The following is a 14,625-nucleotide window of genomic DNA, read 5'->3' as shown; positions in this document are numbered from 1 at the left end:
GTGTATCGGCTGTTACAAACAGCTAACGCCAGGAGGGACTGTGAGGTGAGAGGCCCGCAGCGCTGCTGCTGGGAGGATGCTCGAAGGATGCTCGCAGGATTCTCAAAGGATGCTCGAAGGATGCTCGGGCCCTCCCGGGCTGCAGGAGCCGGAGCCCAGCGCAGGGCGGGCGGGCTCCGGGGGAACCGAAGAGTGCTGGTGCCACCTAGAGGGAATTATCCGCCTAAAAGGTGGGAAAATCCTTACCGCACACGGGTGATAAAATGCGCCACAAATGCACGGCACCGGGGAAAAAATTCCTAGCGAGAAGGGCTCTTACCGCTGCGCAAAAAATACATGCAATTATGGCAAGTAGCAGCGTACAACTTACGTCTTCTCCTCAACATAACGTGCAAATATAAAAATATAAGAGGTATATTTAAGACGACCAACTGCCAATTCCTCTCTCCTTCAAACCATTTCCCAGCCTCACAGCTGTATTCCTTCCCTTCTTCCTCCAATTATCTGAACTCTGAGGAAATAGCCGGCAAACTGACCATGTCTGGAGGTCGGATCCCGCTTCCCTGCGCTGCTGTAGCACCGGCCAGGGCTGGGGCCAGCTGCTGGGGGGTGCCTTGGGTGTCCAGGAAGCACCAACTGTGCAGCCAAGAAGGCCTCAGAATGCAACTTCACAGCCCTCTGCTGATCACCAGCTTTCCCGAAGAACCCACCTGAAGCCCTGCATCTGCCTGTATAACTTAAAACGGCTTTGCATTATAGCAGGAAAAGAACCAGCATCCACAAGCAAAGGAAGGACTGGTGCATAAATTTAAGTCACCTTCTTTCTTCCACCATTAAATCTGTCACTTGCAACCTATGGTTCACTGCGATGACTACAGCGGTGATGGTATCTGTCATGGTTTAGCCCCAGCCAGCAACTCAGCACCACGCAGCCGCTCGCTCATTCCCCCTGCCCCAGTGGGATAGGGGAGAGAATCGGAGGAGTAAGAGTGAGAAACACTCCTGGGTTGAGATAAGAACAGTTTAATAATTTAAATAAAGTAAAATAATAATAATAATAACAACAACAATATAATAATAAGAACAATATAATAAAAATAGTAATAATATACAAAGCAAGTGATGCACAATGCAATTGCTCACCACCTGCCAACCAATACCCAGCCAGTTCCCGAGCAGCGATCGCTGCTCCCCGGCCAACCCCCCCCAGCTTATATACTGAGCATGACGTCATATGGTATGGAATAGCCCTTTGGGCAGTTTGGATCAACTATTCTGGCTGTGCCCCCTCCCAGTTTCTTGTGCACCTGGCAGAGCATGGGAAGCTGCAAAGTCCTTGACTAGCATAAGCAGTACTCAGCAACAACTAAAAACATCAGCGTGTTATCAACATTCTTCTACTAAATCCAAAACACAGCACTGTGCCTGCTACTAGGAAGAAAATTAACTCTATCCCAGCCGAAACCAGGACAGTATCTCATGGGGACACTGTGGGACTTGGTGGGGAGTTGCTGATGGGTGGACTCTGCAGCTCTTTCATAGTAGATTGAAGTAATTTTTGAGCAAGCATTGAGCAAAGCAGTGCTTTTCTCACCTGCTGCACATGGTCCCAGCCATGGGCTGGTCTGCGGGCACGATATACATGCTGTGGCTCTTACCTTGCCCACAGGAAACCCCGTGTGGTAGCAGTGCTGGAGCCAAGGAATAAGATAGATACTAAGAGGGATCTGCTCTGTCTGTTAACAGCTGTACTTCTCAGACACTCATTTCTTTCCCTTCCCACCTATATATTCTGGTAGAGTGCAGAGCAAGACTTGGCTTATGCCAACTAAACACCTTTTTGCCTGGCTTTGCTAGTAACATTGCAGTCAATGCAACACGGCCAGGGTGCCAAGGACAAATAGTGCCTCAATCCTACCCACGCATAGAGCCTTTCTGTTCTGTTCCTTAAAATAAAGGTTAATTGACGGAAGAGTATTTGATACTAAACATCCGCTAGTTCACTGACCTCTGTGAGAGCTGTACCTCCAAGGCTCTGGGTTAAATTTAGGAGATGACTGAAGTGCTAAAAAGTTGGATACTGGTCACCCCGAAGGGGAACATGCCATGATGCACTGCGTGTCTCTGGGTGCGTGTGACTGTCCTGCTGTCATTCACCAGCTCCATCCCCCAGCAGCACGCCTGTAGGCCCTTTGGCCGCCACTATCTCCCAGGCGCTGTAATGGCCACATTCCTTATCCTTCGCTTCACAAAGACCCCCAAAGCCCAAACTGCACAGGAAAATATAACTTGGGTGCCGTGGAAGCCAAGGACCGGCTCAGTATGCTGCAGGGCCATGCCATACACCCAGCCAGGAGTCTTAAGGCCATGATCTCATGAAAATGGCATCCACACAGGCCACCAAATTGCTGAGCAAAGCTATTTTAAGTTTTAAAAGTTTGCTGTTCAGACAAAGGAAGGACTTTCTTTATGGGCCAGACCATTGCTTGCCTTGCTTTATCTATCTGTGAAATCTGCAAAAGGACCAGCCTGCAGAGACAAGGCTGCAATGCGTCTCCTTCATGTTTCAGACAGGACCTGAGGCTGAAAAGAAAGAGGTGCGTCTGCCGTGCTTCAGAGAGACATGCTGCAAGAGCAGACAACCTCCAGCTCTAGGGAATGTGCAGCACAAGAGGACATGGTGCCTCAAGTCAGGACCTGCAGAAGCTCATCACCGTTGTGACCTGCAGGCCGTCGCCGGGGGGGGGCTCCTGCGCCATCGCTGTTTGCAAAGCAGACATGGCTGCTCCCTGCTTACACTCGGCCTGCTCTACCCAAACCAGTCACTGCAACAGCACTTTCGAAACACAGCCGTGTGGGACGCAGAAATACACACCTGCCTACATGCTCCCTGGGACAAGGGCAGCCACGGCAGAGCGGCTGCTGCCTGAGCTCCCGGGGCGCGAGGCTGGGGAGCAGCGATGGCAACACCCCTCCCTCCTCCCCAGCACCGCCCGCACACGATCTCCTGCCCCCAGTCCTCACCAGCTGTGGGATTACCCACACATCGTCTGCTCCTCTCTCCCATTCCCCAAAAATGTCCTCCCACCTGCCTGGTATCTTCATCTCCTGCTAATTACCCAAAACAATTAGCCACGAAATCCCTGAACCAGATTTAGGATTCAGTTATACTGAATTGACAAGAGAATTAGACTGAGCTACAAACCTGTACATAAATTATATTGACTTTAAAATATTTATTATAATGCATTATGCAGATATAACTGGAGAGCTACCAACACGTTTCAGCAGAAAACATGAACTCCAATGATTTTTTCCCAAAGCAATGTAATTAATGTCATGAGTGCTTCAGCTGAGCATGTGCTGCTTTCCAGGATTCACTGACAGAATGGATTAACACAGTCATACATGTCCAAATAATTTAGGGAACGTTTATACCTCTGTTTAGGAAAGTACATTGGTAAAACTCAAAAATTTTCTTTCAGTCAAGCCTGATCTACACAAAAAAAAAAAGATACTATATGGGTTTGGTAGCTGGTAGTGTTCATGACATAATTCAATCCCACATGGGAAAAAGTCATCAATACCTTTAAAGATACCTTGGGAGGTACCACTATAAAGGCAGCCACACCAGCACTGTGGAAGCACATCGGTATCAACACAAGTTCCTCCTGAAGTCAAAAACCTGTGTGTACTTCAGGCCTGAATCTCAGTGAGCTGCAAGGTGGTGGCCGTTGCTTTATTCTCCTAATCTATTGATTTCATGATGCTTTGAAGTAGCACTGAAGACTAATAAAATTAGGTTGTTCTGTATTTAAAGACTTTTAAATACAGTCCAACTATTTTTCCTGAGAACCCTGACTTAAAATCTTATTTTACTCTTAAGAATTAGTAAGTACTAGCGTGACTATACCCACACTAAACATCATGACTTTTCTCATATATATTATGAAAAGTTTGAAGTATCTTTTGGTATCTCCTTGGAGGCAGTGAGTCAGGCAATTGACTCAGTGACATTTGATCAGATAAACCAACACCCAAATGCCTGCCAAGCAACACTCGGCTTTCTCTTACAAAGGGAAGGCTTGACCGGCATCCCTGCACGCATGCAAGAGGGATGTGGGCAGGACATTTTGCGCCGAGGGGCAGAGGGAACAGTCTCCCTTTGGTGCCAAGCTGGTTTGGCTTCTTGATTTCTCAGGGCAAAAGAAAGGCAAAGAAAGGCCTTCTTGTCATGCCAAAACCTATAATATCATTAGAATAAAATTCTGAATATGGGACCCTGCATACATGTAACATGAAGGAGGTGGCTGCCAGGTAAGCATGTGATTGAGATGAGCCCCAAAAGGGGAACTCGGTGAGATTACAGCAGCCGCAGGGAAGCTGGTTCTGGGTTACCTGAGCAGACCACGGCGTGTCTCTCCCCAGCGTTGTTAAACCTGCGGCAGCTTCCCCACCGCCTGTGAATCTAAACGAGAAGGCAGGATGGAGACAGCCCCAATGCTGAAAGATGCACAAGGTAACGTTATAAACACAGATTCCAGCACACACACACACACCCCCCGCGCTGTTTCGGGCGCCAGCTGCCGGCACAGAGCACAGCGGCCACGGCTCCTGGGGCCCCCAGCTCCTCTCGATCCGCCGGGGCTCACCCGCAGGCCCCGCTTTTCCCGTGAGAGGGAAGACGAAGGGAAGGCGCCGCCGCCGCCGCCAGGCCCCGGCCACCCCCGCGGCGGTGGGCGGAGCGAAGCGGGGCGGGCCGGTAGCGGGGCCGGGGCCGGGGCCGGGGCCGGGCGGGGCGGCCATGCCGGCGGTGCTGGCCGCCGCCTGGGCCCTGCTGGCCGCCGCCTTCCTGGCGGCACTGCTGCTGCTGGTGCGGCGGGCCCCGGCGCGACGGCCCGGCGGTGGCGGCGTCTCCGGCCTCTTCCAGGATCTCATTCGCTACGGGAAGACGAAGCGGGGCTGCGGGCAGCGCCCGGCCTGGCTGCGCCTCCTCCAGGTGCCCAAGAGGTGAGGGGCGGCTCGGGGGGCTGCGCTCCTCCGTGCGAGGCAGCTGCCTGCCGCCATTTCCCTCACGGAGCCTCCTGAGCGCGGCAGTAACCCTGTGTGCGTTTCGACTAGTTCAGCTGAAGACGTAGGAAATAAATAGCCTACGCAAATGGTATGGCGTATTTTTAGAGAGTCGGGCTCAATTTTTTTGCAGAAGTGTTATTCTCTTTTTACAGGTGAGGAACCGAGGAGGATAGAGACTGCCATCACACAGAGTCCGTCCGTTCCAAACTGGAACAAAAGCCTAACCCCTTGAACCCCAGTCCCGTGCAGTATCTGCAAACAAACCTTCCTGCAAGACTTGGGTCGGGGACCCGGGAATACGGATTCCCGAGTGTAACTGTGACTGTGCAAATGCACTGCAGGTTTACTGTCTTAAACCGATTCTCAGTCATCGTCATCTTCCTTCAAGGTTTCTTTTTAAAATGTCACTTAGGATACCAGTAACAGCATGTTAACATAATGGTCTGGGTGCCACGTGAACGGTCTCTAATAAGGCAAAAGAACTGCATTATCCAAACGCATCTCTTGATAGATGTTTAACAGGATGAAAGAAGAAGGGGGGGGGGGGGAACATGTGCAGCTTTCCATATGTTACTGGGATTTCATTGTTTCTGGAACTACCCTTTGACTCCAACACAGGTGCAACAGGATCTTGCAAGGCCGGCAGGACAGGACTGGGAGGCTACTTAACCCAAAGATCCGATCACCACTAATGCAATGATCTTGTTATCACTGACGCATTTTATATACATAGCTTTCAAACCAAATGTTAAAAAAAAGTTTTGTGACACAGCATGTTACTCATTGAAAGGTTCTGGTGTAGTATCTTGGTTATCAGGCTTCTGGTTGCAGGAGATACACAGGGATGTGTTTAAGCTCTGTGGTACTCTCAACGAAAATAAGGGCTTATAAAGGCTTTGTCTTAATTGCAGCATACTGCAAAGTGCCGCATTCTTAACGCAGGTTCTCATTTGAGCTGACCTTTCTCCAACAGAAGTTTCCCACCACCCCTTCTTAGGGAAGATGGTGCCTGAAGAACATGGCTTTTTCAGGGAATTGGTCTCGAGCTCTCAACATCTACAAAGCGATTCTGTTACTCAAGTAGTGAACCTGTAACCCTGCTAGCTGAAAGAAGAGAAGATCCTGAACGTAGCCGTTGAGGCGTTTTCTGTTTCTGTTCATATGCATCTTGTTTCCAAACAAGCATTGTTTTTTCACTAGCCTGGAGTTTTAACTTTGCCATTCCATCTTGTCAAATGTTATGGTTTATTCTGGGTTGGTTTGGCAAATAGTGAACATTCCCCTCCTTGAGGGATGCCACATGTACTTACTGCAGTGCTGGATTGCTCTGTAGGTCAGATACATCCACAGCGTAATTAGGATTGCTGAAACCTCACAGGGCATGTCTCTGCTAAGCTGGCGGGGCTTGTTTGTGTGCTGGTAGCAAAAAGCAATATGTGTGGAGAAACTTCTCTGGCGAATGATGAGACAGAATTCTACTGAGTAACAGGACAGTAGGGAAGGAGCTTGAAACTTGGAGGTGGTGATGAGTTTTTATCAATATAGAAGTTCTGTTTGTCTTCCAAGCAGAAAATGAGGGAGGGGGGTCTAAATTTTACTTCCACTGTTGCAAATCAACAGAGCGACTGTTACTGTCTCTGCTTGGTAGAAGAAGGAACCGAGGAGGAGAAGCGATCGTCTGAAGGGGTTACCAAGCACTAATGGGCAAGGCACTCTGGGGTGTGCAGGGGTGCTCACTACCTCTGCGGTTCTGACTTGGCCTCTGTATTGCTGTTGAGAGATACCCGAGCTGCTTTGGGAGGGGGTCACCTTATTTGGTTTCACTAAGCAACGGTATTGTACCCCTACACTCCCCCAAAAGAAAAGTTTGCATGTACCAGAGAAATATGGTCTTCTCTGACTATACAGTTATATCCTAGTTTTGTACCAGTAGTTACACTGTTAAGGCCATCAGCGTCTTCCCATGGTACGTGTTTCATCTCTTTGCAGGTGGTTCCAGAGGTCCTGATTTTTATTCACAGCCAGAAAGACTTCCAGTTTTAAAAGCAAAAGGAAATATTGGATGACCTAGTTTGAGCTGGATATTGTAGGCTGTTCAGCTCCATCCAGTCACCTGTCTTGACCATAATGTCTTGCATTTCAGTAATGCATAATGTGCTTTTATAAGTGCATTAAGGGGCTGGGGGATTCTTTGTTTTCTCCAAAAAAGCGTGGTCTTGCCCTGTAATCACCCAGTGGTATTGGTGGTCACTCCTTTTTTTCTATATGATTGTTGCAGACCTTGAATTTGCAGAGGGACAAGATATTTTAGTGTACAGCTGAGTAACTACTTCTGGGTGCCTTTTACCGTCTGCTTTTGTCATTTGTGAACTTTTAACACATTATGTAATGCATCCACTAGAACTGAGGAAAGTGGGAGTGCTGCTGGGCGCAACAGCCTGGAAATGCCCAGAAAATTAATTTGGAGGTGCTTCCAGTATAAAGAAAAAGTTGTGCACATCATGATTAACTAATCATGTAAGCTCATGTAAGCATTGAGGAATACTTTGCAATGTGTGGTTTACACTTTATCTTCTTCAGTGCAGCTATGGTTAGTAAGGTAAGCTAAGTTAGAGGTTATTGCAGGCAGCATTTTGCTAGGGGAAGAAGGCATTAGGGTTATTCCTGCTTGGTAACTCTGGAGTCCTAAGTTCTCTACTTACTGATGTGGGGACCAAAAGGGAATGTACTCACCATCAGGCAAGCACGTCCTGCAGCTGCATTTCAAACTAAGGAATGATGAGAACATTAGTGAAGACCCTTTTTATTCCCACAGGTGGTTTACTCACTTTTATGTGGTTTCTGTGCTCTGGAATGGCTTTCTGCTGATCTGGCTTTTCCAAGCTGAGTTTCTCGGAGGGTCACTCCCATCATGGATTCAGCACATGCACCGCGCTCTTGGCAGAATTTCTCAGAGTGAGGACACGGGCAAGTATTCCAGCCATTATGATGCAGCCATATAAATACTAGAAAGCCACACTACCATCCTGTGCTGAATTTGTATTCTTCAAGTGCTACTTCATCAGCTGCTTTTAAACTAGGCTTCAAGTGGCTTTCCTGGAATACTGTTGTGGTTTAACCCCAGCCAGCAACTAAGCACCACGCAGCCGCTCGCTCACTCCCCCTGCCCTGGTGGGATGAGGGAGAGAATCAGAGAAGTAAGAGTGAGAAACACTCCTGGGTTGAGATAAGAACAGTTTAATAATTTAAATAAAAGAAAGTAAAATAATAATAACAACAACAACAATATAATAATAAGAACAATATAATAAAAATAGTAATAATACACGAAGCAAGTGATGCACAATGCAATTGCTCACCACCTGCCAACCAATACCCAGCCAGTTCCCGAGCAGCGATCGCTGCCCGCTGGCCAACCCCCCCCAGTTTATATACTGAGCATGACATCATATGGTATGGAATAGCCCTTTGGTCAGTTTGGATCAACTATTCTGGCTGTGCCCCCTCCCAGTTTTTTGTGTACCTGGCAGAGCATGGGAAGCTGAAAAGCCCTTGACTAGCATAAGCAGTGCTTAGCAACAACCAAAACATCAGTGTGTTATCAACATTCTTTTCATACTAAATCCAAAACACAGCACTATGCCAGCTACTAGGAAGAAAATTAACTCTCTCCCAGCGGAAACCAGGACAAATACCAAGTCCCTTTGTCATTATTCAAGGTAGAAGTCATTCTGATTTATGGATATGATGGCTTTCAGCAGTCCTTTTAGCAGAAAGGGCCGTTAGCACCTTGTAAAGTAATCTTGCTGTTGTCAGCAGTGCCTCACATGTACAAATATTTTCCCCAGTGCACAGTTAATTTAGAATGAGGGTAAAATTTTGCTGTGGGGAGGGGAAAAAGTAGCCTTTTTGAAGCACTGTCAGGGTTAAATTGTTCCTATCTGTCTCAAAGTTGCTATTTTTTATCTGCAAGCAGATAGTGAGCACTTCTCTGCGCTCCTGGTTCTCCTGCTGCTTTGGCTGCATAGCTGTCGAAGACTTGCAGAATGCCTCTGGACCAGCGTGTTTTCCAGTGGCGTCATTCATATTGTGCAGTATTGCTTTGGCCTTGGTTACTACATTGCTGTTGGCTCAACTGTGCTATGTCAAGTGCCTACTAACATCAGGAGTGGTAAGTGCCTGCTTAGTTATCACCAAAGATGCAGTTTTGCTCCCATTTGTTTCCATCATGGCAAATGGTTTTGTAGAGGGCTGCTTGTGTGAGAAGTGTATTAACTGATGAGACGTAAAAATACTTACTGGTGTAGTTCAAAGTAACTACATTTCAGTATATCAGATAATCAACCAGTTTTATACACCGACACAGACACTGACACACACTTTCCTGTTAACCATCACTGTTATTTTCTGAGAGACATCTCACGTAGATACTTTCAGGATCATTACCGATCAGTTTTGCATTAAGATATACATCCTTTATGGAGGACAGTAATAGGTACCAGTTTTCAAATGCCACTACACAACTTCAGTTCTGAAACTGGAGTTTGTTTTTTTGTTGTAAGCTTTCCTGTAAGGTGAGTCTGCAAGGCTATCTTGGTCACCTTTGTTTTCCATTGAGAACTCGCCACTGCCCTGCCTGGCATCAGTCAGTCTCTTCTTTCCCTCGGTACTGTAATGTCTCCATTAATACAGCAGAAATTTGAATGACATGACTTGTTTCCGCTAACACATGCCACTGAGTCTCACAACTGAGCTGCTATTCCCCTGTACAAGTGAACCATGAGCTGGTTTTAGCACTTCTCCCATGACTGATTTTTCTAAGGTGGTCATTACCAAGTGTGTAACTTTAGTGAAGTTTTTAACCACTTCCAACCACATCAGCTCTAGTTTAATCCAGTGATCTTTTTAAAAGAACCTTCAGATCTCCTGTGTGTAGATAAAGCCTTTTTCTTTCTGGATCTTTTCACATCTTGTAGATTCTTAGAGATGGTGTGTTGGCTTGTACATTGGAAACCATCCTTAATACAGTTAACATGTTTTTTTGAAGGTCTAAATGGTTCATACTCTGCATGTGTGTGTGTAGGTGTACGTATGTATCTCAATCACTGTGAACAAGACAAACTGTACTTATATGTTGACCTGAGCCATGACAACATCTTTAATTGGGAAGATAAGAATTACGAACAGTGTTGAATATTGAGGTCTTAGACAATCAGTTGTGTTTGTACATCATGCCTCAAGCTACTGGATTAAAAACTAGATATTTTTAGTACAGAGCGGTTAAGGGAAATGAACTAGCAGCTGAGCACTTAAATGATGGAGGATTTAAAAGCATCTTTCAAGGGATTAGAGGCTCACTATGAGAATTTTGTAAGACAGTAACATTTAAAAAATGTATACAGTGTTCTGGGATGATACTTGGGAAAGTATTTCCTTGCCGTGTAGTAATGAAACATATTTCATTCAGGAAAAGACCTTTTTGTGCAGATCTGCTGGTATCACGTTGTAGGAGTTACAACATACATTTGGGCCTCTCTTCACCAACACAGATGTCTTGTGATTCTAGCTAGTCTTAGAAAAAGTAAATCAGGTAAGATGTTTCATTTCTGCCAACCATTTATTTAGGTAATTATTTCCTGGTTGTTTTAATAGACTTCTGTAACTTCTAATACCTTACAACATGAGTATTTTTCAGTTCCTGTAGCGTGGTGCTCTCTATAAGACTTTCAGTAGATTAAATGAGGCTGTTTGGAAAAGAGATTGGATGGCTGAATGGGTATGTGATGTCTGTGTCTGTACATATAGTTTTGTAGAACTTAAAATGAAGGTCTAGCTTCCAGTGTCCTAAGGACAGACACATGCTAATGCTTAGGACTTGTGCCACTCCTCAGAGACCTCACTTCTGTCTCCATGTGGGCTAAAAACAGGTTTCCTTACTCTGTATTTGCGCAAATAGCCAGAGGTGGCATCTTATTTCATTAAGAAGTGCAAAGCTGCCAGATCAGATGGAGGTGGATGATGGTGATAACTTTAATGAACATGTTGTTCTGTAATTGTGAGTAGAATAGAAAAGTTTGTTTAATGCATGTTGTTCTTAACTAATTTCTTTCTGTTTGCTTGCAGGAAAGGTCATAAGTCTGAGCCACAGTGTACCTTTTGGAGACTGGTTTGAGAGAGTTTCTTGCCCTCATTATTTTGCAGAGCTCCTCATATACCTATCTATGGCCATCACGCTTGGATTTCACAACATGACATGGTGGTGTGTAGTGATGTATGTTCTTTTTAACCAGGCACTGGCTGCTGTTTTGTGTCACGAGTTCTATCAGGAAAACTTTAGCTCCTACCCAAAGCATCGAAAAGCATTTATACCATTTGTTTTTTAGAATATTTCTTCTAAAGTATCTTTAGTGCAAATTGGGAAATGTTTTCTATAAGGGAATAAGAGATTTAGTTTATTAAAGCCAAGGTAAAAATCACACATTTTCTCTAATTCTGGCTTAAAAGCTCATGATTTCAATGATCTTCTCATCTGTGTTTACCACACAGATTGTGTGGGGAAATGTAAGGTCTCTGCATACAATACAAGGTAAAAAGAGGTTTACTGAAGACCTTAATTCAAACTGAAGAGATGCTAATTGGCTCTTTTCTGTTTTATAATTATGCATAGAACACTTGCTGTTGTGCAGCAAGCCCAAATACATACATATGAAAACTGTGTAGTGAAAGGGTGCAGGGAATAATTTGAACTACTGTATTTCATGCCTTGTCTAATGTTTAAGCATATTTTTTTTCCTAGTCTCTTTTCTTTGAATCACTTCAGAGGGAGGCAAATTGTGTATTGTCTTTCTGTGCTTCCCTGTCTGTCATTAAAACCAGCCACTGCTTTGTAACTGCAAGCACAAAAAACGGTGGAGAAAGCTGCGGTGGAGGAATGACTCATGCTCAGCAGTGAAGATACAGACCCATTCTCTGCATTATCTCTTCTGCACCAATGTGTTTTCATTCATTGATGAAAACTCCTTGTTTATCGCTAACCTGGGAAAATCATGGACAGTTCTCTGTCTAGAGAGACAGTAGAAGAGAATTTGCAGAAAATTAATGTTCTTGGTTATGGTTCTGTCGTCCTTGTAGCAGGTTATTGGAATCCCTCATGTGTTAGAGGGGGCAGTTATGCAGGATGACTGTAACCACGACTACGCTGGTTTTTAAACAGCCTGTGAGAGCAGATGTCATGAACTGCCGAGGCAGAGAACAGACAGAAGCCAGTACCTGGCAAGTGTTGCGAAGAAATTCTTTCCTGGGGAGACGATGTCACTCAGCCCAGGGGTTTTTTGCACTTCACCATTGAATATTTTGGTCCTCTTCATGATACTGGAGTGAATGATCAGTTTGCATGGTGCAGCATACGGATGCTGGTCTTTCAGCATGTTTTCTACTTACATGTGTATATTATTTTGTATATGAGAAGAGTTTTTATATACTGAAGTATATTTTATGAATTATCTAATTAAAACAGCTTATTACACCTTCTATTTCCATTCTGTATGATTTTTCAAAATTGAGCTATGTATTTGCAAAACATGGACGATCTCTACATGCTCTCTACAACTACCTGAAAGGAGGTTGTAGTGAGGTGGGTGATGGTCTCCAAAGTAGTTAGCAATAGGATGAGAGGAAATGGCCTCAAGCTGTATCAGGGGAGGTTTAGATTGGATATTAGGAAAAATTTCTTCACAGAAAGAGTGGACAAGCATTGGAACAGGCTGCGCAGAGAGGTGGTGGAGTCACCATCCCTGGAAGTGTTCAAAAAATGGGTAGACACGGCACTTTGGGACATGGTTTAGTGGGCATGGTGGTGTTGGGTTGATGGTTGGACTGATCATCTTAGAGATCCTTTCCAACCTTAATGATTCCTAGTTTTTACTTTCATTAAAAAATAATCCAGCCACCAAGCCAGGAAACATGAAATTATTACTCTACCCTTAATAGGTTTACTGGTGGACTTGGTAGTGTTAGGTTAATGGTTGGACTGGATGATCTTAAAGGTCTTTTCCAACCTAAACGATTCTGTGATTCTAGGAGCCATTACTTTGCACAAAAAGTTGTGCCTCCCTGGCTCTCGCAACCCTCTCTCCATCGACACTTCCATAGCTTCAGTTCACCATGGAACATGAAGAACCCTGTCTTGGACAGCATCTTTCCGTATTATTTCGGGAGGCTCCTTGAGCCTGCCTCCAAGCATCTCCCGTTTTACTGGCGGTCTTGGGCCCGTTTACTAGGCTGTTAATTGCTTCTTGGGGGGCACATTCCTAACCTTGCCTGGGGAGAGCACCGGGGTGCATGGCCCTCCTCGGGTCACGAGCATACCCAAAGCGCTGCTCCCTACTTGGGCTTTTAGAACCCTGGATGTGCCCAGGCTATTTCTATGCGGGTTTGGTTTATTTTTTTTCGGCCTTCTCACGCAGCCGTTGTGCTTTCCGTCCCTCAGCGCCCTTTCCCTGCCCGTAGGCAACTCGGAACGCGGGAGGGACGCGCTTCGACTCGCCCGCTCCCCCGGGAAAGCTACACAGCCGCCCTGCTCGTCCCCTCCCGGCGCTGGGAGACGGAGAATGGGGTGGAAACCAGCGCCTGTGTCTCATCCCGAGCGCTGCGGAGCGGCACCGGGGCTCGCAGGCAGCCGCCGCCGCCTCCCCGGCCCGTTCCGCCGTGGGCGGGGCGGAGGGCGGGGCGTCCCTCCCCTCAGCGGCGGCCGCAGCCAATCAGCGTGCGGCGGCCCCGCCCCTCCGGGCCGGGTCCGTTGCAGGAAGCCGTTGGGGGACGGTTGCGGGGCCGCGCGGCTGGGGCGATGACGCGGCGCCTTTAAGAGGGCCCTCGCGCCGTGCCGCCCCCCCTTACCCCCCCCCCCCCCCCCCCGCCTCATCGCACCGCGTTCGGCCGCCATGGCCTCGCAGCCGTCCCCGCGGGCCGCTGCGCTGTTGCTGGCGGCCTCGCTGTTGTTGGCGGCTCCGGTTGGGCTCCGCGCCGCTCCGGAGGAAGAGCCCGGCAGGAAGAAGGAGCCGCCGCCACAGCCGGCGGCGCAGGGAGGCGAACCGCGGGTTGAGGTGAGGCGAGGCGAGGCGAGGCGGGGCCGGCTGCCTGCACAACCACCACCCCCCATCCGTCTCTCTCAGGCGGGCCCTGGGGGCGGGAGACGCTTCGCGTTTCGGAGGCCGTCGGGCTCCTAAATTCCCCTCTTTTAGCAGGAAAAGGGGAAGCTGCAGGGCCACCTCAGGTGGCCCTGCAGCTTCCCCTTTTCCTGCTAAAAGAGAACGATTTAGGTCCGACCTGAAAAACGGGCTAAACCTTTTTTTTCCACCAGATAAATATTGCCCCCCGCTTGCTTGCATCCTGAGGGGGCGAACCGACCTCTCCAGGTCTTCCTCACAGAAGCAGATGAAAGCAGGCGTTGTTGCGACTCAAAACCTGCCAGGTTTTTCCTCAATACTGAATTTCTTCGCCTTAAAACTTTTTTTTTTTTTTTTTTTGAAACGGTCTTCTTGGTTAGGGGATTCT

General features: G+C 47.1%; 1 protein-coding gene across 1 annotated transcript; it reads left to right on the top strand.

Moving 5' to 3' along the window:
- The first annotated feature begins 4,804 nt into the window (after positions 1-4,804).
- On the top strand, positions 4,805-11,802 carry SRD5A3 (steroid 5 alpha-reductase 3). The gene is made up of 5 exons (XM_075708891.1): positions 4,805-5,010; positions 7,889-8,040; positions 9,050-9,244; positions 10,541-10,663; positions 11,197-11,802. The coding sequence occupies exons 1-5, from the start codon at positions 4,805-4,807 to the stop codon at positions 11,454-11,456; spliced, it is 936 nt and encodes a 311-aa protein (XP_075565006.1). The 3' UTR covers positions 11,457-11,802.
- Positions 11,803-14,625: the final 2,823 nt, after the last annotated feature.

The sequence above is a fragment of the Pelecanus crispus genome, chromosome 4, assembly GCF_030463565.1.
Source record: "Pelecanus crispus isolate bPelCri1 chromosome 4, bPelCri1.pri, whole genome shotgun sequence".
In the NCBI taxonomy this organism is placed as follows: domain Eukaryota; kingdom Metazoa; phylum Chordata; class Aves; order Pelecaniformes; family Pelecanidae; genus Pelecanus; species Pelecanus crispus.
The sequence above is the reverse complement of the archived record's forward strand: the minus strand, read 5'-3'. Positions and strand labels throughout refer to the sequence as shown.